Here is a 26,385-nt window from a genome sequence, read left to right as displayed (position 1 = left end):
CTGACTTCCTCTCTCTCCCCTTCTCTCTCTCTTTCCCAATCTCTCTCGCTCTCTTTCCCAGTTCGTTCCATCTCTTTCTCCCCATCTCTCTCTCGCTCTCTCCCCATTTCTCTTTCTCCCCGTCTCTCACTCCCTCCCCGTCTCTCACTCCCTCCCCGTCTCTCTCTCTCTCTCACCGTCTCTCTCTGTCAGCCCGTTTCTCTCTCTCCCCCCATCTCTGTCTCTCTCCCGTCTCTCTCTCCCTATTTCTCTCACTCCCCATCTCTGTCTCTCTCCCCATTTCTCTCTCTCCCCATCTCTGTCTCTCTCCCGTCTCTCTCTCCCTATTTCTCTCTCTCCCCATCTCTGTCTCTCTCCCGTCTCTCTCTCCCCATTTCTCTCTCTCCCCGTCTCACTTTTCCCGTTTCTCTCTCTCCCTCCCCGTCTCCCTCTCCCCATTTGTTAACATTGCCAAAGCAAAGTACATTATAAAGAAAAGTGAAATAAACAATACAATTAACAGGAAACATTACACTCACAAAAGTTCCAAAAGAATAAAGACATTTTAAATGTCATATTATGTGCAAATAGTTAAAGTTGAAGTTCATTATTTTTGAAGCTCCATGCTCATCGATGATGGTAAAGCCTGACCTAGTTCTGACTACCTCTCTCTCTCTTTCTCCCCATCTCTCTCTCGCTCTCTCCCCCCGTTTCGCTCTCCCTCCACTTTTCGCTCTCTCTCTCTCTCTCCCTCCCTCCCCCCATTTGTTAACATTGCCAAAGCAAGTGAAGTAGATTAAAAAGAAAAGTGAAATAAACAATAACATTAACAGGAAACATTACACTCATTACAAATACATTTTAAATGTCATATGATGTGCAATTAGTTAAATTAACGAAAGGGAAAATAAATAAACATAAATATGGGTTGTATTTACAATGGTGTTCTCTCTCTCTCTCAATTTCAATTCAATTCAATTGACTTTATTGACATGCCAAGTTCATTATTACTTACATTGTCAAGTATACATATCGAAAAATAAAATATATAAAATATATATATATTTATATATAAATAAATGGTGGGACCAACAGCAATAACAGCAACCAACAGCAATCTCTCTCCCTGTTTCTCTCTCACTCCATCTCTCATACATGCTCTCCCTCACTCTCCCTGTCTCTCTCTCTCTCTCTTTTTCTCTCCACCACATGTCACACTGGGAAACATTGCAAGTGGCGGTCCCTGCTGAACAATTACCATGCAAAGCAATCCAAATTGAGATGTTTCCCGAAAACATGTGTGTAATTACTGCTTAATGAGCCCCTTGTCTGAGCCGAATGCACAATTAGACCGGAAATGGGGAAGCACTGCCGGGGCCCACTGGAGAGGGAGGGGGAGAGAGCGGGAGGGAGGGGGAGAGAGCGGGAGGGAGCGGGAGGGAGGGAGTGGGAGAGAGCGGGAGGGAGGGGGAGAGAGCGGGAGGGAGGGGGAGAGAGCGGGAGAGAAGGGGAGAGAGCGGGAGGGAGCGGGAGGGAGGGGGAGAGAGCGGGAGGGAGGGGGAGAGAGCGGGAGGGAGGGGGAGAGAGAGAGAGTGAGAGGGGTTTCTGCAGTGAATGTGGAGTAATGGCTGCGCTGATAGCATTCTGCCGAGGATAAATTGGCATTTTAAAAGGGAGAGAGGCAGCGCAAGGAGAGCTAGAAGAGCAGAGAAAAATCCTTACATTGGAATATATGTGCAGCCATGTTGAACCACAAAATGGCTGACCTTTCTCTGTTGTATTGGGGCCTTTTGGTGGTTGATTGGTAGTCGGTTGGATTCAATTTGAACGTCAGATATCGTCCCAAGTCAGTGTTGAAAAGACAAGACTGTGACTACACAGATAAAGACTTACATTTTGTATCCATTTTTCAAAAGAAGAGGGTAAAAGGATCTAAAAATTGTTGTATTTGTTGACTGTACTATGAGACCTGACATGAGACCAGACTGAGTCTCTTCCAGCCTCACCTCTTTATGTAACTGCCGACTACAGTGGTTTTTGATAGATGAAATTCAACTCATATGTTGATGTACTGGAGAGGCTTTCATGAAACAATTATATCACCCCGTACCGCTCATTGATCAAGGTATTGTACACATAATGTATGTTGTGCAGTTTTGAAAGGAGATAGGCCAATAATTTCACCAAGATAAATGTCTGAACATATCATACCTATTCAAAGTGAACAGAATATAGGTGCTTGGCATTTAAACTGTTCTCGCCATAATATATACTTGGTCTTTTACCAAATAGGGATATCTTCTGTATACTGGCTCAATAATAATAATAAATGCAATGAACTTTTAACAAGGTGCTCCAGGTGACTACCTCATGAAGCTGGTTGAGAGAATGCCAAGAGTGTGCAAAGCTGTCATCAAGGGGAAGGGTGGTTACTTTGAAGAATCTAAAATATATATTGATTTGTTTAACACTTTTTTGGTTACTACATGATTCCATATGTGTTATTTCATAGTTTTCAATATTATTATTATTATTATTCTACATTGTAGAAAATAGTTTTTTTTAAATAAATACAAAATTATAATATTAACTTGAATGAGTAGGTGTGTCCAAACTTTTGACCCCCAAAATTAATTATCATTGTGTTTCGTGCCATGCTAAAATGTGTTAAATATATTATTGGAGACAAGAAACTGAGGTGTCATAAAGACATCTTATTTATGTGTCTGGGTGGTGAATCTATAGGGACGAATATTAATGTTTATTAGAATAAGCAAGTCGATCCTCACAAGGTTTCCTTGAGATGCATCATTAACCAACCCTTGCTTCGGGCCACTGCTCCTTTCCCAGTCATTACTAGCAATAATTTGGTGTAAATTGTGAATCCCTCTCTTTCTCTCCCTCTCCTTTTCTCTGTATCTTTCATTCTCCCTGGCCGTGTCTGAAATCCATGTTGCCTACTACTTACTAAAACTGCATATTGTGTACTGATCAAACAACGTACTATTTAGAACACACTGTTTAGTAAAAAATTGTATGCAGTAAGCTACAAATATCAACATGCGTCATCTAATGTGGAATTGCGTTGTTTCCCGCCATTCATTCATTTTGGTACAGCACGTCCCCTAATCTGATCATGGTTATGAATAGATTATTCTCTTCCTCAATAGCATGCAGTGAATTTGGAGTGGATGACAACCGAAACAGTATGACTTCCGGCGCCGACAGAGATGGCCGCCTCGCTTCGCGTTCCTAGGAAACTATGCAGTTTTTTGTTTTTTTACGTGTTATTTCTTACATTGGTACCCCAGGTCATCTTGGGTTTCATTACATACAGTCGAGAATAACTACTGAACATAAGAGCAGCGTCAACTCACCATCAGTACGACCAAGAATATGACTTTCGCGAAGCGGATCCTGTGTTCTGCCTTTCACCCAGGACAACGGAATGGATCCCAGCCGACGACCCAAAAAAAAACGACTTCGTAAAAGGGGGAAACGGAGCGGTCTTCTGGTCAGACTCCGGAGACGGGCACATCGTGCACCACTCCCTAGCATACTACTTGCCAATGTCCAGTCTCTTGACAACAAGGTTGATGAAATCCGAGCAAGGGTAGCATTCCAGAGGGACATCAGAGACTAACGTTCTTTGCTTCACGGAAACATGGCTCACTGGAGCGATGCTATCGGAGTCGGTGCAGCCAGCTGGTTTCTCCACACATCGCGCAGACAGAAACAAACATCTTTCTGGTAAGAAGAGGGGCGGGGGCGTATGCTTCATGGTTAACGTGACGTGGTGTGATCATAACAACATACAGGTACTCAAGTCGTTCTGTTCACCTGATTTAGAATTCCTCACAATCAAATGTCGACCGCATTATCTACCAAGGGAATTCTCTTCGATTATAATCACAGCCGTATATATTCCCCCCCAAGCAGACACATCGATGGCTCTGAACAAACTTTATTTGACTCTGTGCAAACTGGAATCCATTTATCCGGAGGCTGCATTCATTGTAGCTGGGGATTTTAACAAGGCTAATCTGAAAACAAGACTCCCTAAATTTTATCAGCATATCGATTGCGCAACCAGGGCTGGAAAAACATTGGATCACTGCTATTCTAACTTCCGCGACGCATATAAGGCCCTGCCCCGCCCTCCTTTCGGAAAAGCTGACCACGACTCAATTTTGTTGATCCCTGCCTACAGACAGAAACTAAAACAAGAAGCTCCTGCGCTGAGGTCTGTTCAACGCTGGTCCGACCAATCTGACTCCACACTCCAAGACTGCTTCAATCACGTGGACTGGGATATGTTTCGTATTGCGTCAGACAACAACATTGACGAATACGCTGATTCGGTGAGCGAGTTCATTAGAACGATTGATGGCAGCATTCGCGTGAAACTGAAAGCCCGAACCACTGCTTTTAATCAGGGCAAGGTGACCAAAAACATGACCGAATACAAACAGTGTAACGATTCCCTCCGCAAGGCAATCAAACCAGCTAAGCGTCAGTATAGAGACAAAGTAGAATCTCAATTCAACGGCTCAGACACAAGAGGTATGTGGCAGGGTCTACAGTCAATCACGGATTACAAAAAGAAAACCGGCCCCGTCACGGACCAGGATGTCTTGCTCCCAGGCAGACGAAATAACTTTTTTGCCCGCTTTGAGGAAAATACAGTGCCAGTGACACGGCCCGCAACTAAAACATGCGGACTCTCCTTCACTGCAGCCGACGTGAGGAAAACATTTAAATGTGTCAACCCTCGCAAGGCTGCAGGCCCAGACGGCATCCCCAGCCGCGCCCTCAGAGCATGCGCAGACCAGCTGGCTGGTGTGTTTACGGACATATTCAATCAATCCCTATCCCAGTCTGTTGTTCCCACATGCTTCAAGAGGGCCACCATTGTTCCTGTTCCCAAGAAAGCTAAGGTAACTGAGCTAAACGACTACCGCCCCGTAGCACTCACTTCCGTCATCATGAAGTGCTTTGAGAGACTAGTCAAGGACCATATCACCTCCACCCTACCTAACACCCTAGACCCACTCCAATTTGCTTACCGCCCAAATAGGTCCACAGACGATGCAATCTCAACCACACTGCACACTGCCCTAACCCATCTGGACAAGAGGAATACCTATGTGAGAATGCTGTTCATCGACTACAGCTCAGCATTTAACACCATAGTGCCCTCCAAGCTCGTCATCAAGCTCGAGACCCTGGGTCTCAACCCCGCCCTGTGCAACTGGGTACTGGACTTCCTGACGGGCCGCCCCCAGGTGGTGAGGGTAGGCAACAACATTTCCACCCCGCAGATCCTCAACACTGGGGCCCCACATGGGTGCGTTCTGAGCCCTCTCCTGTACTCCCTGTTCACCCACGACTGCGAGGCCACGCACGCCTCCAACTCAATCATCAAGTTTGCGGACGACACAACAGTGGTAGGCTTGATTACCAACAACGACGAGACGGCCTACAGGGAGGAGGTGAGGGCCCTCGGAGTGTGGTGTCAGGAAAATAACCTCACGCTCAACGTCAACAAAACTAAGGAGATGATTGTGGACTTCAGGAAACAGCAGAGGGAACACCCCCCTATCCACATCGATGGAACAGTAGTGAGAGAGGGAGGGTAGTAAGAGAGGGTAGTAAGTTTTAAGTTCCTCGGCGTACACATCGCAGACAAACTGAATTGGTCCACCCACACAGACAGCATCGTGAAGAAGGCGCAGCAGCGCCTCTTCAACCTCAGGAGGATGAAGAAATTCGGCTTGTCACCAAAAGCACAAACTTCACAAACTTCTACAGATGCACAATCGAGAGCATCCTGTCGGGCTGTATCACCGCCTGGTACGGCAACTGCTCCGCCCACAACCGTAAGGCTCTCCAGAGGGTAGTGAGGTCTGCACAACGCATCACCGGGGGCAAACTACCTGCCCTCCAGGACACCTACACCACCCGATGTCACAGGAAGGCCATAAAGATCATCAAGGACAACATCCACCCGAGCCACTGCCTGTTCACCCCGAGAGACTGAAGAGACTGAAAAACAGCTTCTATCTCAAGGCCATCAGACTGTTAAACAGCCACCATTAACATTGAGTGGCTGCTGCCAACACACTGACTCAACTCCAGCCACTTTAATAATGGGAATTGATGGGAAATTATGTAAAATATATCACTAGCCACTTTAAACAATGCTACCTAATATAATGTTTACATACCCTAGCCTATGCCGCTCTGTACCATCACTCATTCATATATCTTTATGTACATATTCTTTATCCCCTTACACTGGTGTCTATGTCTATAAGGTAGTAGTTTTGGAATTGTTAGCTAGATTACTTGTTGATTATTACTGCATTGTCGGAACTAGAAGCACAAGCATTTCGCTACACTCGCATTAACATCTGCTAACCATGTGTGACAAATAAATTTTGATTTGATTTGACATCCTGGCATTTAAAACATACTACATTTTTTGAAATTTCACACACTATGAAACATTATATTTTCGCATCCCAAAAATGCCTACTATTTAGAACGCAAGTATTGGTATTCGAACACAACCCGTCTCTCCCTCTCTCTCTCGCTCTCTTTCTATCGCTCTGTCTGTAGTAACTCATCTATCTACTGTATCTACAGTGCCATTTTCTGTCAACGATCTTCACAAAATACTCTAATGTCAAAGTGGATTTAAAAAAAAACGTTTATAAAAAAAAAAGACAAATAAAACATGAATATATCTTAGTTAGATAAGTATTCAACCCCCTGGGTCAATACATGTTAGAATCTCCATTGGTAGTGATTACAGCTGTGAGTCTTTCTGGGTAAGTCTCTAAGAGATTTCCACACCTGGATTGTGCAACCTTTGCCCATAGTTTTTTTTCAAAATTCTTCAAGCTCTGTCAAATTGGTTGTTGATCATTGCAAGGCAACCATTTTCAGGTCTTGCCATAGATTTTCAAGCAGATTTAAGTCAAGACTATAACTCGGCCACTCAGGAACATTCACTGTCTTCTTGGTAAGCAACTCCAGTGTAGATTTGGCCTTGTGTTTTAGGTTATTGTCCTGCTGAAAGGTGAAATAATCTCCCAGTGTTTGGTGGAAAGCAGACTGAACTAAATTTTCCTCCAGGATTTTGCCAGTACTTAGCTCCAGTCAGTTTATTTTTTATCCTTGTCAGAGTCGTGTGTATAGGTGGCAGGGAAGTCAGGCGCAGGAGAGTCAAACGGAGTGTAAAATGGAGTCTTTTAATGAATGTCCACGTAATACTCCATAACACTAATAAGAAATGAATATAAACAAACATGGGTACGAGGAGCCGTCGCGCACCTATACAATAAACACAACACTGACAATAAACAATCTCTGACAAAGACAGGAGGGGAAACAGAGGGTTAAATAGACAACATGTATTGAATGGGATTGAAAACAGGTGTGTGGGAAGACAAGACAAAACCAATGGAAAATGAAAAATAGATCAATGATGGCTAGAAGACCGGTGACGTCGAACGCCAAGCACCGCCCGAACAAAGAGAGGCAGTCGTGACAGTACCACGCCCCTGACGCGCGGCTCCAGCAGCTGCCTCGGGGACGACCCGGAGGGCGAGGTGCAGGGCGATCCGGATGGAGAAGGTGGAATTATTTTAACATGGAAGGATCTAACACGTGTTCCAACGGAACCCAGCATCTCTCCTCCGGCCCGTACCCCTCCCAGTCCACGAGGTACTGAAGGCCCCTCGCCCAACGTCTCGAATCCAAAATGGATCAAACAGAGTACGCCGGTACCCCCTCGATGTCTAGAGGAGGCGGAGGAACATCACGCACTTCAGCCTCCTGGAGCGGGCCAGCCCCACCGGCCTGAGGAGAGACACATGGAACAAGGGGTTAATACGGTAACTAGTGGGCAGTTGTAACCTATTCATTCAGAGATCCTCACTGAACTTCTGGAGAGAGTGAAAAAGTAAAGGGGCTGAATAATTTTGCACGCCCAATTTTTCAGTTTTTGATTTGTTAAAAAAGTTTGAAATATCCAATAAATGTCGTTCCACTTCATGATTGTGTCCCACTTGTTGTTGATTCTTCACAAAAAAATACGGTTTTATATCTTTATGTTTGAAGCCTGAAATGTGGCAAAAGGTCGCAAAGTTCAAGGGGGCCGAATACTTTCGCAAGGCACTGTAACATACCTCGTTCACTCTCCTCAGGACTTTAAACGTTCCCACAAACCGCGGACCCAGCTTCCGGCAGAGCAGGCGGAGGGGCAGGTTTCAGGTCGAGAGCCAGACCCTGTCCCCTGGGGCGAACACCGGGGTCTCACTGCGGCGACGGTCTGCGCCAATTTTCTGGCGCCTTATGGACGTGGGCTGCCTCCCAGGTTTCCTCAGCGCACCGAAACCAATTGCCCACCGCAGGAGCCTCGGTCTGACTCTGATGCCAAGGAGCCAGAACGGCTGATACTCCTTTTCAATGTGTATTAGGGTAAGGTTTGTGGAGGAGTGACGTAGCGAGTTCTGGGCCATCTCTGCCCAGGGCACGAACTTCGCCCACTCCCCCGGCACGTCCTGGCAATAAGACCGCAGAAACCTACCCACACCCTGGTTAACTCTCTCCACCTGCCCATTACTCTCGGGGTGAAAACCTGAGGTAAGACTAACCAAGATCCCCAGACGTTCCATGAACGCCTTCCAGACCCTTGATGTGAACTGGGGACCCCAATCAGACACTATATCGTCAGGCACCCTATAGTGCCGGAAAACGTGTGTAAACAGGGCCTCTGCAGTTTGTAAGGCCGTAGGGAGACCGGGCAAAGGGAGGAGACAACAGGACTTCGAAAACCGATCCACAACGACCAGGATCGTGGTGTAACCCTGTGAAGGTGGAAGATCAGTCAAAAAAATCCACCGACAGGTGCGACCACAGCCGTTGAGGAACGGGTAAACGTTGTAGCTTACCTCTGGGCAGGTGTCTAGGAGCCTTGCACTGGGCGCACACCGAGCAGGAGGAAACATAAATCCTCACGTCCTTAGCTAAAGTGGGTCACCAGTACCTCCCATCAAGACAGCGCATCGTCCGACCTATCCCAGGATGACCAGAGGAGGGTGACGTGTGAGCCCAATAGATCAATCGGCCGCGGACAGCAGACGGAGCGTACAGACGACCAGCTGGACACTCAGGGGGAGAGGGCTCTGCACGTGACGCCCGCTCAATGTCCGCGTCCAGCTCCCACACTACTGGCACCACCAAACACGAAGCTGGGAGTATGGGAGTGGGATCCATGGACTGCTCCTCTGTGTCATACAGCTGAGACAATGCGTCTGCCTTGAAAGAGAAAGAAAGAGTAAACACAAAACGAGTGGAAAAACATGGCCCACCTTGCCTGGCGAGGATTCAGTCTCTTCGCCTGCTGGATGTACTCCAGATTGCGGTGGTCAGTCCAGATGAGAAAAGTGTGTTTAGCCCCCTCAAGCCAATGCCTCCACTCCTTCAAGGCTTTTACGACAGCTAACAGCTCCCGGTCCCCCACATCATAGTTTCGCTCCGCCGGGCTGAGCTTCTTCGAAAAGAAAGCACAGGGGCGAAGCTTCAGTGGCGTACCCGAACGCTGAGAGAGCACTGCTCCTATCCCAGCTTCGGATGCGTCCACCACCACTATGAATGGCAAAGAGGGATCCGGATGAGCCAACACAGGCACCAAGTTAAACAGAGTCTTCAGGTGTCCAAAAGCCCTGTTCGCCTCAGCCGACCACTGCAAGTGCACCGGGCCCCCCTTTAGCAGTGAGGTAATGGGAGCAGCAACCTGACTAAAACCCTGGATAAACCTCCGGTAGTAATTGGCAAACCCTAAAAAACGCTGCACTTCCTTTACCGTAGTTGGAGTCGGCCAATTACGCACGGCTGAAATGCGGTCGCTCTCCATTTCCACAGTGGAAATCCGATGCCCTAGGAAGGAGATGGATTGTTGGAAGAACAAACATTTCTCAGCCTTGACATATAGATCATGCTCCAACAGGCGACCAATCACCCTGTGCACCAGGGACACATGCTCGGCGCGTGTAGCGGAGTATATCAGAATATCATCGATATACACCACTACACCCTGCCCGTGCAGGTCCCTGAAGATCTCATCTACAAATGATTGGAAGAGTGATGGAACATTAATCAACCCATATGGCATGACAAGGTACTCATAATGACCTGAGGTGGTGCTAAATGCCGTCTTCCACTCATCACCATTCCCGAATACGCACCAGATTGTACACACTCCATCCTTATTTTTCACAAAAAAGAAACTCAAAGAGTTGGGGTGGGGTTATGACAAGCTAACCAGGGTAGGCCTAGCACCACAGAATACGTAGGAGAATCAATAGGGGAAAGACTAATCTTCTCCTTGTGACCCTCCTGCGTTATCATACACAAAGGTGCGGTGACCTCCCTGATAAACCCTGACCCTAATGGTCGACTATCTAAGGCATGAATAGTGAAAGGCATATCCACAGAAACAATAGGGATCACTAAACTATGAGCTGAATTTTTATTAATGAAATTCCCAGCCGTGCCTGAATCTACTAGCGCCTTATACTGGGAATGCAGGGAAAAATCCGGAAAAGTGACAGAGACAAACATTAGTGCAACAGAGGGCTCTGGATGAGAATGGTGCCTACTCACCCGGGGTGATGCCAGAGTGCCCTGCCTGCCTTCTCTAGTCCCAGAGGAACCAACCCGGTACCGACCAGCAGTGTGCTCTCTGCGACCATAGATGGTGATTGAGCGGGAACCCCCTCTGGTCTCCCTGCGCACCAGCCCTCCCAATTCCATAGGTTCGGGAGAGAGGGTGCGGGAGGATGGAACAACCAGACCCCGATCTAGACGTCCACAAGTAGCCAGCCTGATGGACATGTCCACCAGCTGGTCGAATGTGAGGGTGGTGTCTCTACAGGCCAGCTCCCGACGGACGTCCTCGCTTAGACTACAACGGTAAGGGTCGATCAGGGCCCTGTCGCTCCATCCAGCGCTGGCAGCCAAGGTCCTAAACTCCAAAGCAAACTCCTGTGCACTCCTCGTCTCCTGCCTCAGATGATAGAGGCGCTCGCCCACCGCTTTGCCTTCGGGTGGATGGTCGAATACTATCCGGAAATGGCGGGTGAACTCCTCAAAATGGTCCAACGCCGCATCCTCCTCTCTACACACAGCGCTGGCCCACTCCAGGGCTTTCCCGGTGAGGCATGAGACGAGGGCGCAACTCTTCTCACGGTCCGATGGTACTGGGGAGACCGTGGCCAGAAACAAGTTCAGTTTAAGGAGGAAACCCTGGCAGCCGGCAGTATCTCCGTTGTATCCCGTGGGTAGGGGTAAATGGATCTTGTTCGGTTCAGGAGGGGAAAAAGCGTTCAGGGGAGATCCCGGTTGTGGTAGTGGAGGCGCTGGAGAAACTCCCTGTCTCTCCAGCGGTCCATATTCTTGACAATGCGATTCATGACGGAGCTCAAACAGTCAATCTCCTCCGCTTGTTCCCGGACGCATTCCTCCACCTCCATGAGCGTGTCCTCTCCTGCTGACTTCATATTTTTATGGTCAGAGATTCTGTCAGAGTTGTGTGTATAGGTGGCAGGGAAGTCAGGCGCAGGAGAGTCAAATGGAGTGAACAAGGAGAGGCAACGACTTCGGTAGAAGTCGTGACAATCCTGAAAAACTCCCCAGGCCTTAACGATTATAAGCATATACATAACATGATGCAGCCACCACTATGGTGGAAAATATGGAGAGTGGTACTCAATAATGTGTTATATTGGATTTACCCCAAACATATCACTTTGTATTCAGAACAAAAAAGTGAATTGCTTTGCCACATTTCTTGTAGTATTATCTTAGTGCCTTGTTGCAAACAGGATGCATGTTTTAGAGAAAAAAAAATTCTGTACAGGCTACCTTCTTTTCACTCTGTCAATTAGGTTAGCATTGTGGAGTAACTACAATGTTCTTGATCCATCCTTAGTTTTCTCCCATCACAGCCATTAAACTATGTAAATGTTTTAAAGTCATCATTGACCACATGGTGAAATCCCTGAGCGGTTTCCTTCCTCTCTGGTAACTGAGTTAGGAAGGACGCCTGTATCTTTGTAGTGACTGGGTATATTGAAACCCCATCCAAAGTGTAATTAATAACTTCACCACGCTCAAAAGAATATTCAATGTCTGCTTTTTGTGTTTTTACCCATCAACCAATAGGTGCCCTTCTTTGTGAGGCATTGAAAAACCTCCCTGATCTTTGTGTTTGAATCTGTAGGGACCTTACAGATAATTGTATGTGTGGGCTACAGAGATGAGGTATTCATTAAAAAATCATGTTAAACACTATTATTGCACACAGAGTGAGTCCATGCAACTTGTGACTTGTTACACACATTTTTAATCCTGAACATGTTTAGGCTTGCCATAACAAATGGGGTTGAATACTTATTGAATGAAGACATTTCATATTTTCCTTTTTTATTAATTCCACTTTGACATTATGGGGTATTGTGTGTAGGCCAGTGAAAAAAATCTCAATGTAATCAATTGAAATTCAGGCTGTAACACAACAAAATGTGGAAAAAGTCAAGGGGTGTGAATACTTTCTGAAGGCACTGTATCTATCACATCTTTCTCTCTCTCTTTATCTACCACTCTCCCCTCTTATGAAATAGTTTTTAATGTCTTCCATTGTGGGTGTTTTCGTTCACCCTGAATTGTATCCATTAGTGCTCTCAGGACATCATTTCTTAGCTAATTGTAGTGGCCCATTTGTGTTCCCTGATATTTTTCTTCTGTTTATCTAGGTAGTAAACCTTCAGTCCATGTCTTCTGGCTCGGAAAATACCACACACCGAATCGCCATGTATCTCCACATCTCCGGAATTTGAAATGGAATGCTGTCTAGTTTGATCATGTTTTCATTGCGGTCTGTCTGTTCCATTTTACACAGCGCTAGGTGATATGCGCTATGCAAAGAATTACTTTTGTCAATAAACAAGAAAACATTGGCTCTTCTTCATGTCTTTCAGCACTTCCACAGCAGTTTGAGAGCTGGCGTTGATATGTGTCTATGAACTTTCTGTATTACCCGATGGGCGGTGAGGTCACTGTCAAGGTTTATCAAACCGCTTCACTACAGAGCTGAGTGCTATGGAGAGTCCAAGGTTGCACAGGGAATATATTTACATTCCCTTCTGTTGGGCAATAACACTTTTTTCACCATCACAATTGCTACCATCTTATTCTTTTGTAGTGTTCTCAGTTTGGGCTTTGTGAACTTTCCCAATTCTTAAAAGATGAGTCTATAGATGACTATCGTCACTGGTGTAAAGTACTTAAGTAAACATACTTTAAAGTACTACTTAAGTAGTTTTTGGGGGTATCTGTACTTTACTGTTTATATTTTTAACTACTTTTACTTCATTACATTCCTTATGAAAATATTGTACTTTTTACTCCATACATTTTCCTTGACACCCAAAGTAATCATTACATTTTGAATGCTTAAATTGTCCAATTCACACACTTATCACAGAACATCCCTGGTCATCGCTACTGCCTCTGATCTGACGGACTTTCTAAACACACATGCTTTGTTTGTAAATTATGTCTGAATGTTGGAGTGTCCCACTGACTGTCCTAAAAAAAAAAAAATGTAAATGGTGCCATCTACTTTGCTTGATATAAGGAATTTAAAATGATTTTGAATTTTACTTTTGATACTGAAGTATATTTTAGCAATTACATTTACTTTTTATACTTAAGTATATTTTAAACCAAATACTTTTAGATTTTTACTTCTACTTGAGTCATTTTCTATTAAGTTATCTTTACATTTACTCAAGTATGACTATTGGGTACTTTTTCCACCACTGCCTTTGTGATTGAGCACACAACCATCAATCTTTCCTCAGATAGGCAGGACGATTCCAACTTAATAGTAGTACTGATCTAGAATCAGGTCCTCCCTGTCAATGTAATCTTATTAATTTTGAACAAAAATGCTAAACTGATCCCAAATCAGCACTCCTAATCTGAGATGCTTGATATATCTGGCCCAGAGCCCTTAAACGGGCCTCTGAGTATCTTTCCCAGGGGTTGTTAAGTAGTGACCAGTCAGTTAAGCAAACCATAGCAACATACTGAGTTAAAACCAGTTTTAGGCATTTAGGGCCATATCATAACATTCTGCCATGCAATCTGATAGGCCAAGAGGCGTGCGAAGCCTTGGCTTTGTCTCGTATGAGCACAGCAGTTCTAAAACCACAATGACTCACGCCCCCTTGTGTATTAATCCTTTATTAAAACATACTTGTTGTGTTTTGGCATTGCAGGAAGTGTTCTCTCCATGACTAGAACACTCCTTATTACCTACCTGTGAGAGACATGGATCACCTAACTTCAACAGCACTCGGACATGCACGCACACAGAGACAGTGTACACACATGCACGCGCGCACACACACACACGCGCACGGTATGAACAACCCCACAGGGGAAGCCCAACGGGCTCACTCGGCTCAACTAATTACCGCCCCACTGACGAACAGTAATTACCGAAGCCACCGCAACGAGGTTTAGTGAATGTGACAAAGTCATTAGACTCACGCTCCTTGCCTCCCGTAGAGCCATCACTACTTCTCTTTGCTTATTTATAAAATCATTTTTTACCCTTGGGAGGCAAAGGTCAAGTCATGCGTATTCAACACTTGCACGCTTAACCCGCAGCAATGTGTTGGCGGAAACAACGTTCAACTGACGACCGAATGCTGGGCCAATTGTGCGACACCCTATGGGACTCCCGATCACGGGCCGGTTGTGACAGAATGGGATGGAACCTGGGTCTGTAGTGACGCCTCTAGCACTGCGACGCAGTACCTTAGACCGCTGCACCACTCTGGAGGACTGCTATCTTGCTTATTATTCACACAATGTTTTTATTTTCTTTTTCTGTTCACAGTTTGATGGTGACAACATGTACATGAATGACAATAACCAGGAGTTTCGGTCACCAAGCCAGGTGAGTAGTCCGGTCCAAGGTTCATCCTAAAGGTTATACCTCCATTATGGTCAAGAGACATTCTCTTTGTGGTGATTAGGGGACTTAACATAAGCATTCAAATATCTATTAGCGAAGTATGGAAAGCACAAACAAAGGAATGATACTGATTCAGTGCAACTACCCCGCTGGGGGTCATCCATGCTGTAGTTCTCTTCTAGAAACATTCAATACGTTTGTTAAACACCAATAATGCCACCCGAAAGGTTGCCCTAACTGCTTATTTATTGTGTAGTTCTTAGGTAGTTCCCAAAACCCATAGCTGTGTGACCTACTCCAGGTAAGGTAAAGTGTAGATTTGTTGTTACCGAAATGGGTTTCACTTACTTGTCTCAAACCCATTTGCTCCTTGGAGGGCATAGGCCATACACAAACTTCCTCCAGCAGACTTGGTGTTGTGAGGTTTTACAGTATTTGAAGGTGTTAGATTTGTGTCTAACTAGGATGTTGGGAGGTCAGGGGCCGTATCCCCACAGTGCCACAGATCCTAGATCAGGACTGCTACTCTGACACAATTTGTGAATACGGGCCCAGGAGTGTAAGATAGGAGCAGACCAACACTCACTCCAGTGGTTTGGATGCAGGTTGACATTTATTGTCATGAATCTTGGAGGCCGCTCTACAGAGTGGTCACAAGTTAGCACAAGTCACAAAGTCATACAATTTTAAAGCTAACCCTATGTCACGTTCGTCGTATAGAGGAGACCAAGGCGCAGCGTGATATGAATACATTCTTCTTTAAAGAAAGACCACTAAACAAACCTTGACTCTATCTAGACTGCGTGCTGACATGCAACTACACATAGACAATAACTCACAAAACCAAAATGGCAAATGGCAACCTAAATAGGATCCCCAATCAGAGACAACGATAAACAGCTGCCTCTGATTGGGAACCAATTCAGGCCACCATAGACCTACATATACCTAGACATACTAAAACCCCATAGATATACAAAAAACCCTAGAGAAGACAAAAAACACATACCACCCTCGTCACACCCAGACCTAACCTAAATAATAAAGAAAACAAAGATAACTAAGGTCAGGGCGTGACACCCTAACCTTAATCCTAACCTTAAACACACAACTGACCCTAATGCCTAACTCTAACCTTACACTTTTGTGTTCATGAATTTTTACAATATAGCCATTTTTTTTTTTTGCAGCTGGCCCATTGCAGCTGGCCCATCTAGCGGAAATCGCTCAGTTCTGCCTCCAGGGCAAGATTCATGACAATAAACGTCAACCTGCGGTTTGGACCCGAGGGAGGGGAGCAGAGTACTCACAGCCAGAGTTAGAACGTCTTGGTTGACATATGGCAGTGTTTAGATCTTCCAGGCTTTGTTGATACTGAGGCAAAGCCTTGGTGTTTAAACAAAACATAACAAGGTTCCAACTACTCATCAATTAGCACTTGCCTACACAGAGAGAGAGCGCGCAAGAGAGAGAGAAAGCTAAGGAGGGTGGGGAGAGGGGAATAGGGAGGGAGAGAGAGAAAGAGAGAGGTGGAGGGAGAGAAGGAGAGCATGAGGCAAAGCCCCTCTCCACCTTTCCTAGTAAGTTTGTATTTTCTTTTAAGTCTTGATTGACTGCGTATAATGAGGGGTTGAAGGATAGATTTAGCAGCTTATTGGTTGCTCAGTGCAGAAGCACAAGGTCTACCGTGTTGACTACGTGCTTTTGCCTGACGACATCACAGGACACACATTGGTTGCTTGTAAACTGTTCGGCACTATTGTCGGTCAGACTGGTCATATGTCAATCAGCACCTACTGTACTTTAAAGTGTTACAGAGAGCATTTGAACTACTTTGCAGATATGAAACAAAAAGACAATCATAATATCAGTCATACATATCAAATTCCCAGTTTATGCTACAAAACCAAGTTTATAAGAGGTTTTAAAAATAAGTTATAGTTGACAAAAAATTCCATGGCGTAGAGTAAGGCATTGTTGGTATAATAGATGGATACAGCTCAATGCATGATTAATAAAATTCAACAATACATTTCTTGGTAGTCCAGCAAATATTGCTATCAGGTTGTAAATCACAGCTGGCCTGGTACATTGTTTGCTGCCTTCAACCATTCGGGATGCACTGTTTCAGTTTCAATGACTCAATATTTTGGACAAAAAACTGACTAATGCAACTACGGACCAATTCTAACTATATCGTTTTTCTGTGGCTATGGCTAGAGATGTGCAATTGATGGTAGGGAGATTGTGATGTGCAAAACTCCCTGATCTTCTAAAAAAAGATAGGTTTGTCTAGTTGTGTCCAGTCAGACCATCTATGGGAGGAAGGACGTCAGCGTTGCGCAGCAGCTGAAACCTGGTCCTGACTGAGTCCGAACGCTCCTTGGCGACAATGTCAATGGCGTGCGTACTGGGAGCGGAGTCAGGTGCAGGAGAGCAGGAGAGAGTTGTGAACAGGCGCACACTTTATTAAGGCAGGAGAAACCAACAGACGGACGCCACTGCGTCAAAACCTCCAGCCAATGCAAAAGTACAAACGCGCAAACGGTCACAATAATATTGTATAAACACAATAACATACCTCGTGAAATAAAACACGGAATAAACGCATACCAGTAAAGCGCATCAACATAGACACGAAACACAAAACAATCTCACACAAGGACATGAGGGGGAACAGAGGAATAAATACATGTAGTGTGATTGGGGAATGAAAACCAGGTGTGCAGGGAACAAGACAAAACAAATGGATAAATGAAAAATGGAGCGGCGATGGCTAGAAAGCCGGTGACGTCGAACGCCGCCCGAACAAGGAGAGGTGTCACGCCCTGGTCTTAGTATTTTGTGTTTTTCTTTATTATTTTGGTCAGGCCAGGGTGTGACATGGGTTATTTATGTGGTGTGTTTTGTCTTGGGGTTTTTGTAGGTTATGGGATTGTGGTATAGTATAGTTGTCTAGGTAAGTCTATGGTTGCCTAGAGTGGTCTCAATCAGAGGCAGGTGTTTATCATTGTCTCTGATTGGGAACCAAATTTAGGCAGCCATATTCTTTGAGTGTTTGGTGGGTGATTCTGTTAAGGTTTTCTTCTGTCGAAATTGAGGAGGACCAAAATGCAGCGTGGTTATTTGTATACATCTTTAATAAAGATGAAAACACGAACAGTATACAAAAACAATAAATATGAAAACCCGAAACAGCAAACAAACACAGAGACAGGAACAATCACCCACAAAACCCAACACAAAACAGGCTACCTAAATATGGCTCCCAATCAGAGACAATGACTAACACCTGCCTCTGATCGAGAACCATATCAGGCCCAAACACAGAAACAGACAAACAAGACATCCAACATAGAATGCCCACTCAGATCACACCCTGACCAAACAAAACATAGAACATACAAAGCAAACTATGGTCAGGGTGTGACAAGAGGGGCCGACTTTGGCGGAAGTCGTGACAGACAACAACACCAGAGCATTGAAGCTGTAAAAAACAGGAAAATAGACAAAAAAAATGTAGATGACATTACAACCTTGCATAACATCAATTCACCTCCCAAGTATAGATAATAAGAATAACCTCATACAATGCAATGAACATGATATTCACCTGAAGTGCTGGTACTACTTGATCTGTGGTTGCGGCCTGAAGTACGCAGTCATGTTTTGTTGCCAGCCATAACTTTCCATCAGCACCATACCATTCTGCAGTCCAACCTGTTGTGGGATGTTGACCCCCGGTCACAGTGCTGTCCTTGACCACACCAGCAATTTCTCCACAGATTCCTGAAGGAAGACAGCCTGACTACATGTACCTGTGAAAAATACACAATAATGTGAGATCAATTAAAGTAGTGCCAATCATGTTGGAGGTAAATGAAATAATGAAAACGTGTTGTTTATGCTTTACATTCCAAGTGTTGTCATCGATTCCTTGTGGAGACGCCACACTGCTGCTTTTGTCACATGAGATGGCAGCAGCTTTCCACCAAAATGTTTGTGTCTTGGGTGGCGTCCTGGTAATACTGTTGCCTTATCCTCTGCATAGTTGTTGACGAAGTTCACAACTCACTGCAAGTCCTCATGCTTCAGGTGTGACCTGTGCTTGCTTGGGCCGACTCTCTTTTTGATGGGAGGCATTAGACCATTCTCCTTGAATGACTGGTGGAGGAGAGTCAGTCGGGTTCTACTGATGCTGAAAGACAAATTCCAGATACAAATATACAGATACAATATTTTATCATTATTATACAAAATATGGCCGTAATCACCTCCAGACACACCTGGCTAACTAGAAGGGGTCATGTAATCATCTGTGGAGTCTTTTGTTTAGACATGTAGCTAGCTAGCTAAACAATGAACCATTATTCCAACCCATCACAGGAGGTTGGTGGCACCTGAATTGGGGAGGATGGGCTCGTGATAATGGCTCCGATGTAGTTATGTGGCAATATGAGCCAGGACCCCTTTAGTCATCACCTTGTTTTCTTTTGTTTATTGCATCTCCAGTTTTTGGTGATTTTAAAAGTATATGTTGTTGTCATATCAGGGCCTTTATTTTCCTGATCTTTTCAGGTGGAATCATTGGCAAATTCAAGCACATATAGTATGCCTAATGGCCTATTTTAAAAGGATGGGGAATGATCCAAAACAGTTGTTCTGCCCTTAATGTGGGTTACTCTTGATGGCCCATCAATGTTGTGTCCTACGTCTGTGTACAAAATGTGGAGTCTAGTACAGAGTCGCCTTTGTGACTGTGTCCACGGCTTTTTGTTGTGTCTAAGTAGCACCCTTCAACACAGAGACAGGAGATTACAGTATCTCAGGCCCCTTCAAGAGAAAGCCACTAAACAAAAACAGCTTTCATTGACTCTAAGCTAGGAAACAGGTCTAGTCACTCAGTGGCTTTTTCACAAAGGTATTCATTTGTTTGATGTTACTGTACATGTAAGGGACTTTGTCATTTTTGGTTTGTTTACCAGTTGACATTCTTGCGGGTGACCTATTTAGTTTATCAACATGACATGGTTGTTGATCAGTGTTACCTGTGTTTTCCTACTGCATACTGTACCAGTATAACTCATAATATCACTAATTCACCCTATTGACTCGCGTCCGTGTGCCGCGTTTGATTCGAATCCAGGATTTTTAATGGCTCGTTCAATGATCCTGATTGAGATGTTCCAAGAAAAAGCATCACACCTGTCATTTGATCCTTCCTATCTATCATTGGATGCACATTATTCACACCCACACACTTCAAGTGCAATGATGTTAATTGCTACACATACAGTGCCTTGCGAAAGTATTCGGCCCCCTTGAGCTTTGCGACCTTTTGCCACATTTCAGGCTTCAAACATAAAGATATGAAACTGTATTTTTTTGTGAAGAATCAACAACAAGTGGGACACAATCATGAAGTGGAACGACATTTATTGGATATTTCAAACTTTTTTAACAAATCAAAAACTGAAAAATTGGGCGTGCAAAATTATTCAGCCCCCTTAAGTTAATACTTTGTAGCGCCACCTTTTGCTGCGATTACAGCTGTAAGTCGCTTGGGGTATGTCTCTATCAGTTTTGCACATTGAGAGACTGACATTTTTTCCCATTCCTCCTTGCAAAACAGCTCGAGCTCAGTGAGGTTGGATGGAGAGCATTTGTGAACAGCAGTTTTCAGTTCTTTCCACAGATTCTCGATTGGATTCAGGTCTGGACTTTGACTTGGCCATTCTAACACCTGGATATGTTTATTTTTGAACCATTCCATTGTAGATTTTGCTTTATGTTTTGGATCATTGTCTTGTTGGAAGACAAATCTCCGTCCCAGTCTCAGGTCTTTTGCAGACTCCATCAGGTTTTCTTCCAGAATGGTCCTGTATTTGGCTCCATCCATCTTCCCATCAATTTTAACCATCTTCCCTGTCCCTGCTGAAGAAAAGCAGGCCCAAACCATGATGCTGCCACCACCATGTTTGACAGTGGGGATGGTGTGTTCAGCTGTGTTGCTTTTACGCCAAACATAACGTTTAGCATTGTTGCCAAAAAGTTACATTTTGGTTTCATCTGACCAGAGCACCTTCTTCCACATGTTTGGTGTGTCTCCCAGGTGGCTTGTGGCAAACTTTAAACGACACTTTTTATGGATATCTTTAAGAAATGGCTTTCTTCTTGCCACTCTTCCATAAAGGCCAGATTTGTGCAATATACGACTGATTGTTGTCCTATGGACAGAGTCTCCCACCTCAGCTGTAGATCTCTGCAGTTCATCCAGAGTGATCATGGGCCTCTTGGCTGCATCTCTGATCAGTCTTCTCCTTGTATGAGCTGAAAGTTTAGAGGGACGGCCAGGTCTTGGTAGATTTGCAGTGGTCTGATACTCCTTCCATTTCAATATTATCGCTTGCACAGTGCTCCTTGGGATGTTTAAAGCTTGGGAAATCTTTTTCTATCCAAATCCGGCTTTAAACTTCTTCACAACAGTATCTCGGACCTGCCTGGTGTGTTCCTTGTTCTTCATGATGCTCTCTGCGCTTTTAACGGACCTCTGAGACTATCACAGTTCAGGTGCATTTATACGGAGACTTGATTACACACAGGTGGATTGTATTTATCATCATTAGTCATTTAGGTCAACATTGGATCATTCAGAGATCCTCACTGAACTTCTGGAGAGAGTTTGCTGCACTGAAAGTAAAGGGGCTGAATAATTTTGCACGTCCAATTGTTCAGTTTTTGATTTGTTAAAAAAGTTTGAAATATCCAATAAATGTCGTTCCACTTCATGATTGTGTCCCACTTGTTGTTGATTCTTCACAAAAAAATACAGTTTTATATCTTTATGTTTGAAGCCTGAAATGTGGCAAAAGGTCGCAAAGTTCAAGGGGGCCGAATACTTTCGCAAGGCACTGTACATGTAAAATAAATGTAGTTCATATTGTGGATTTACATCAACAATCATGGTCGCCATATTACCTGTGGCATCATGGGTAGTGTAGTAGTGTAGTGTAGTTGTCCTAATACGAGCCTTCCTCTAGCCCAGTGTTTCCCAAACTTGGTCCTGGAGCCCCCCCTGGGTTCATATTTTAGTTTTGGTCGTAGCACTACACATCTGATTCAAAAATCCAACTCATCGTCAAGCTTTGATGATTTGAATCAGCTGTGTAATCCTCGGGCAAAAATGAAAACGTGCACCCAGGGAGGGCCCCAGGACCAAGTTTGGGAAACCTTGCTCTAGCCTGTGTCTGCCCAGTGCATTGAGAATCCAGTGGTGCCCCAAATAATCAGGCTGATTGGATATCAGGCCAGTGGGACGGACAGGAAATGCTTTGATTGGGACTGGTCTGGAATGAGCGGTGAGGGTGATCCGTTTGGGTGATTACAGACTGGAGCCAGTGTGTGTTTACGTTGCTGTCGCCCTCCTCTCTGTTTTTACAGTCCCTGTCCCACTGGGGTTTCATTTACAATAGGGTTTTAACAGACTGGATTTATAACTTCCTCTCTATGTTATAATCAGTGTAAGGAGAGCAGACCTGAGTTTTTAAAAAACGATTTGAATTATTTTGCGTTTGCTACCTGGAGTGCAAGGAGGCTAAATAAAGCACTTTTGAGACTTTTCTATTGGTTCCTTTGCGACAGGCTGAATCAAGCACAGATCCAGTATTCAAAAAACACTGAGTATACCGAACATTAGCCCTCACAACAGCCTCAATTCGTCGTGGCATGGACATCTACAAGGTGTCGAAAGCATTCCACAGGGATGCTGGCCCATGTTGACTCCAATGCTTCCCACAGTTGTGTCAAGTTGTCTGGATGCCCTTTGGGTGGTGGACCAAAGTAGAATCGCAATTCAACGGCTCAGACACAAGAGGTATGTGGCAGGGTCTACAGTCAATCACGGATTACAAAAAGAAAACCAGCATAGTCACGGACCAGGATGTCTTGCTCCCAGGCAGACTAAATAACTTTTTTGCCCACTTTGAGGACAATACAGTGCCACTGACACGGCCCGCAACCAAAACATGTGGACTCTCCTTCACTGCAGCCGAGGTGAGTAAAACATTTAAACGTGTTAACCCTCGCAAGGCTGCAGGCCCAGACGGCATCCCCAGCCGCGCCCTCAGAGCATGCGCAGACCAGCTGGCTGGTGTGTTTACGGACATATTCAATCAATCCTTATCCCAGTCTGCTTTTCCCACATGCTTCAAGAGGGCCACCATTGTTCCTGTTCCCAAGAAAGCTAAGGTAACTGAGCTAAACGACTACTACTACTAGCACTCACTTCCGTCATCATGAAGTGCTTTGAGAGACTAGTCAAGGACCATATCACCTCCACCCTACCTGACACCCTAGACCCACTAGGAGGACTACCTATGTGAGAATGCTGTTCATCGACTACAGCTCAGCATTTAACACCATAGTACCCTCCAAACTCGTCATCAAGCTCGAGACCCTGGGTCTCGACCCCGCCCTGTGCAACTGGGTACTGGACTTCCTGACGGGCCGCCCCCAGGTGGTGAGGGTAGGTAACAACATCTCCACCCCGCTGATCCTCAACACTGGGGCCCCACAAGGGTGCGTTCTGAGCCCTCTCCTGTACTCCCTGTTCACCCACGACTGCGTGGCCACGCACGCCTCCAACTCAATCATCAAGTTTGCGGACGACACAGCAGTGGTAGGCTTGATTACCAACAACGACGAGACGGCCTACAGGGAGGAGGTGAGGGCCCTCAGAGTGTGGTGTCAGGAAAATAACCTGACTAAATACTTCTTTGCCCCACTGTATGTCATGGACAGAGTAGGTGTTCTTAATGTTTTGTACACTCAGTGTAATTTCAAATAGAATTGGAACCCAGATCTGGTGTGTAGAGGGAGAGAAAGAATGATAGAGAAATTATTTTCTCTGTTACCTCGTTTTTCACTTTTGTACCGAACCTGCCTTGCTGTAGAAAGATACCCAGGGTCTTTTAAGAACCAGCTAGTTTTAGCTTGTTTGTGTTTGTGCCTTTGTTTCTTTTGTTGTTGAGAATGCAAGACAACGTGGGGCTCTTATATAGTCACGACCACAGGGGAGCTGTTGCTGATGGTCTAGATTAGAATAGAAACTTGGATAAAGTGGCTCCTCTCTCTCTGTCTCTCTCTCTCTCTCTCTCTGTCTCTCTCTGTCTCTCTCTGTCTCTCTCTCTCTCTCCCTCTCTCTCTCTCTCTCTCTCTCTTTCTCTCTCTCTCTCTCTCTCTCTCTCTGTCTCTCTCTGTCTCTCTCTCTCTCTCTCTCTCTCTGTCCCCTTTCTCTCATTTTCTGTCTTTCTCTCCCCTTTCTCTCTTATTCTCTGTCTCTCTCCATCTCTCCCCTATCTCTCTCTCTCTCCAATCTCTCTCGCTCATTCACCCCTCTCACCGACACACACATAATGCACTCAACGTAGACACAATATCCCTCCCCTCTCACCACACAGCAGCTTCGTCCAGTCAAGTGCGCTGCCCATAGGGTCCGTGCAGATGTTGTTTGGCCTCTCTGGCCCTGCGCTGTTCCGACACACATCTCCACTGACTGACTCACAGCGCAGGGAGCAGAGACACTCTGGTAGCACATACACCACATGTGGGTGATGGTGAGGTGAGAGCAAAGTTACTTAATGGTGACTCATGGTGTACCATTTATAGTCTGAGCACAACAGACAGACAGACACACACGCACGCACACACACACGCGCGCGCACACACACACACTCCCCTTCCCTCTTCAGTGGATGTGCATATACAGGTCTCTTCTCATCATCTTTCCTTTTTGGTAATGTGAAAAGTTGCATGAGTAGATGACTAATCATGTGGAAAGGGTGACGCACATCTCTTTCCCGAGCCCAACTAGAACACTTTGTGCGATGCATAAAACAATGGAGAGAGTGGAGATGAAAGCCTTATCGTCTAGCTCTATCTGTTGTGTACTGTTATTCTAAAGCAGTTACACCCCAAAAATATGATCCTTCAACATTGAGACAACATTGAGACAGCATTGAGGGAATAGGATGCCCACACCCACGCTGAGAGGATTTGTTAGGGTCGTCTTATGTAGGTCAGCCTATGTCAGCCAATAAATCCAATTATCATCAGCTTCTGAAGGAGTAGAAATGAAAGAAGAAATGGGCCTAGGGTCACCACAATCTCTGCGAGTGCGTTCCAGTTTTAGCTGAGATTTCCCTTTATGTTTCAGGTTCTACTAGACTAGACAACAGGACCGATACAAGACTATCCCAATATCTTTAGTATTGTAGCAGACTTCAAAAATACTATTTCAAATAATTAAAAATGCTTTTAAGCTGGGCTTGATTGAGCTTGCCTGGCACAATGGAACCAATAGGATAGTTGCAAAAGATCTGGTACTCCAGACAGATGCGCATTTGAAATATTTCAAATAGTATTTGAACCCAGGTCTGGAGTAAAGTGCATGAGGATGATCTAGTGAACGCCCTCCTTTGACTGTGACTCGCTAGGTCCTCCTCATCTAAATGTACATCGTGCTAACATCTTAAAACCACCTTATCAGCAGGGGAAGTAAACTGAATGATTCATGCACTCTTTTATGAGAACTTGAAACCTTGGATCTATTTTCAGCTCCACTCCATATGCAGTATTGCTGTTGCGGAGGGATTTAGAGAGGACTAGATAGTTTTAGCTTTTTCTCTCCCCCCACCCTCTCTCTCTCTCTCTCTCTCTCTCTCTCTCTCGCTCCCCCCCCCCCCCCCCCCCCCCCCCCACCCCAGTGATCTTTCTCATCATATGGAGACCAAGGTCATGCCTGAAATACAATAGACGTGTAGACATCTGGTATAATACTGTGGAAAGTTAAATCTATATGAATGGCCCTGCCGCAGTAGATTCTCTCTGATGCACTCCTCGCGGTTCAGTGGAAGTAAATCACAATGTTCTCTTATTACCCTGACTGGAATGAGGGCATAGAGAAAGAACATGAGGGATCACCCCCCCCCCCCCCCCCCCCCCCCCCCCCACCCCGTTTGCCACGGCTTAAAGAGAATGACATCACGGAAATAAAAAATAAATGAGGATTATGGGTAGGCTATTGTGCCATATGTGATTACCAGGGCTTCCACATTCCCCTAGTGGGAAGAGTGACTACAGGCTGACATCTTTTATTTATTCTTGTGATTTTAACCACAATGAATGGATGAAATACGGAAATGTGGGGCACCACAAATATCCCTGTTTTTGGCCCCTGACAAAGATCATGCTTTCTGGATGTTTCAAACAATTGTAGGAGTCTGTCAGAGCTTTATTTCTTTATACATACACTTATTACCCCGTCTGAGAAAATAAAAAACTTTTCAACC

The 26,385-nt window shown here is 45.0% G+C and overlaps 1 protein-coding gene across 4 annotated transcripts in view; it reads left to right on the top strand.

Annotated features, from left to right (window-relative positions):
* The window catches only part of LOC110532223 (thymocyte selection-associated high mobility group box protein TOX), a 132,381-nt gene that overhangs the window by 61,729 nt on the left and 44,267 nt on the right, over nt 1–26,385 (top strand). For all 4 annotated transcript variants that reach the window (XM_021615929.2, XM_021615931.2, XM_021615930.2 and 1 more), the window contains one exon: nt 14,960–15,019. In XM_021615929.2, the coding sequence (XP_021471604.1) occupies nt 14,960–15,019 (60 nt within the window). The remainder of the gene's footprint in view (nt 1–14,959; nt 15,020–26,385) is intronic.

The sequence above is a fragment of the Oncorhynchus mykiss genome, chromosome 9 (assembly GCF_013265735.2).
Source record: "Oncorhynchus mykiss isolate Arlee chromosome 9, USDA_OmykA_1.1, whole genome shotgun sequence".
NCBI lineage: Eukaryota > Metazoa > Chordata > Actinopteri > Salmoniformes > Salmonidae > Oncorhynchus > Oncorhynchus mykiss.
This window is presented reverse-complemented; position numbering and strand designations above follow the sequence as displayed.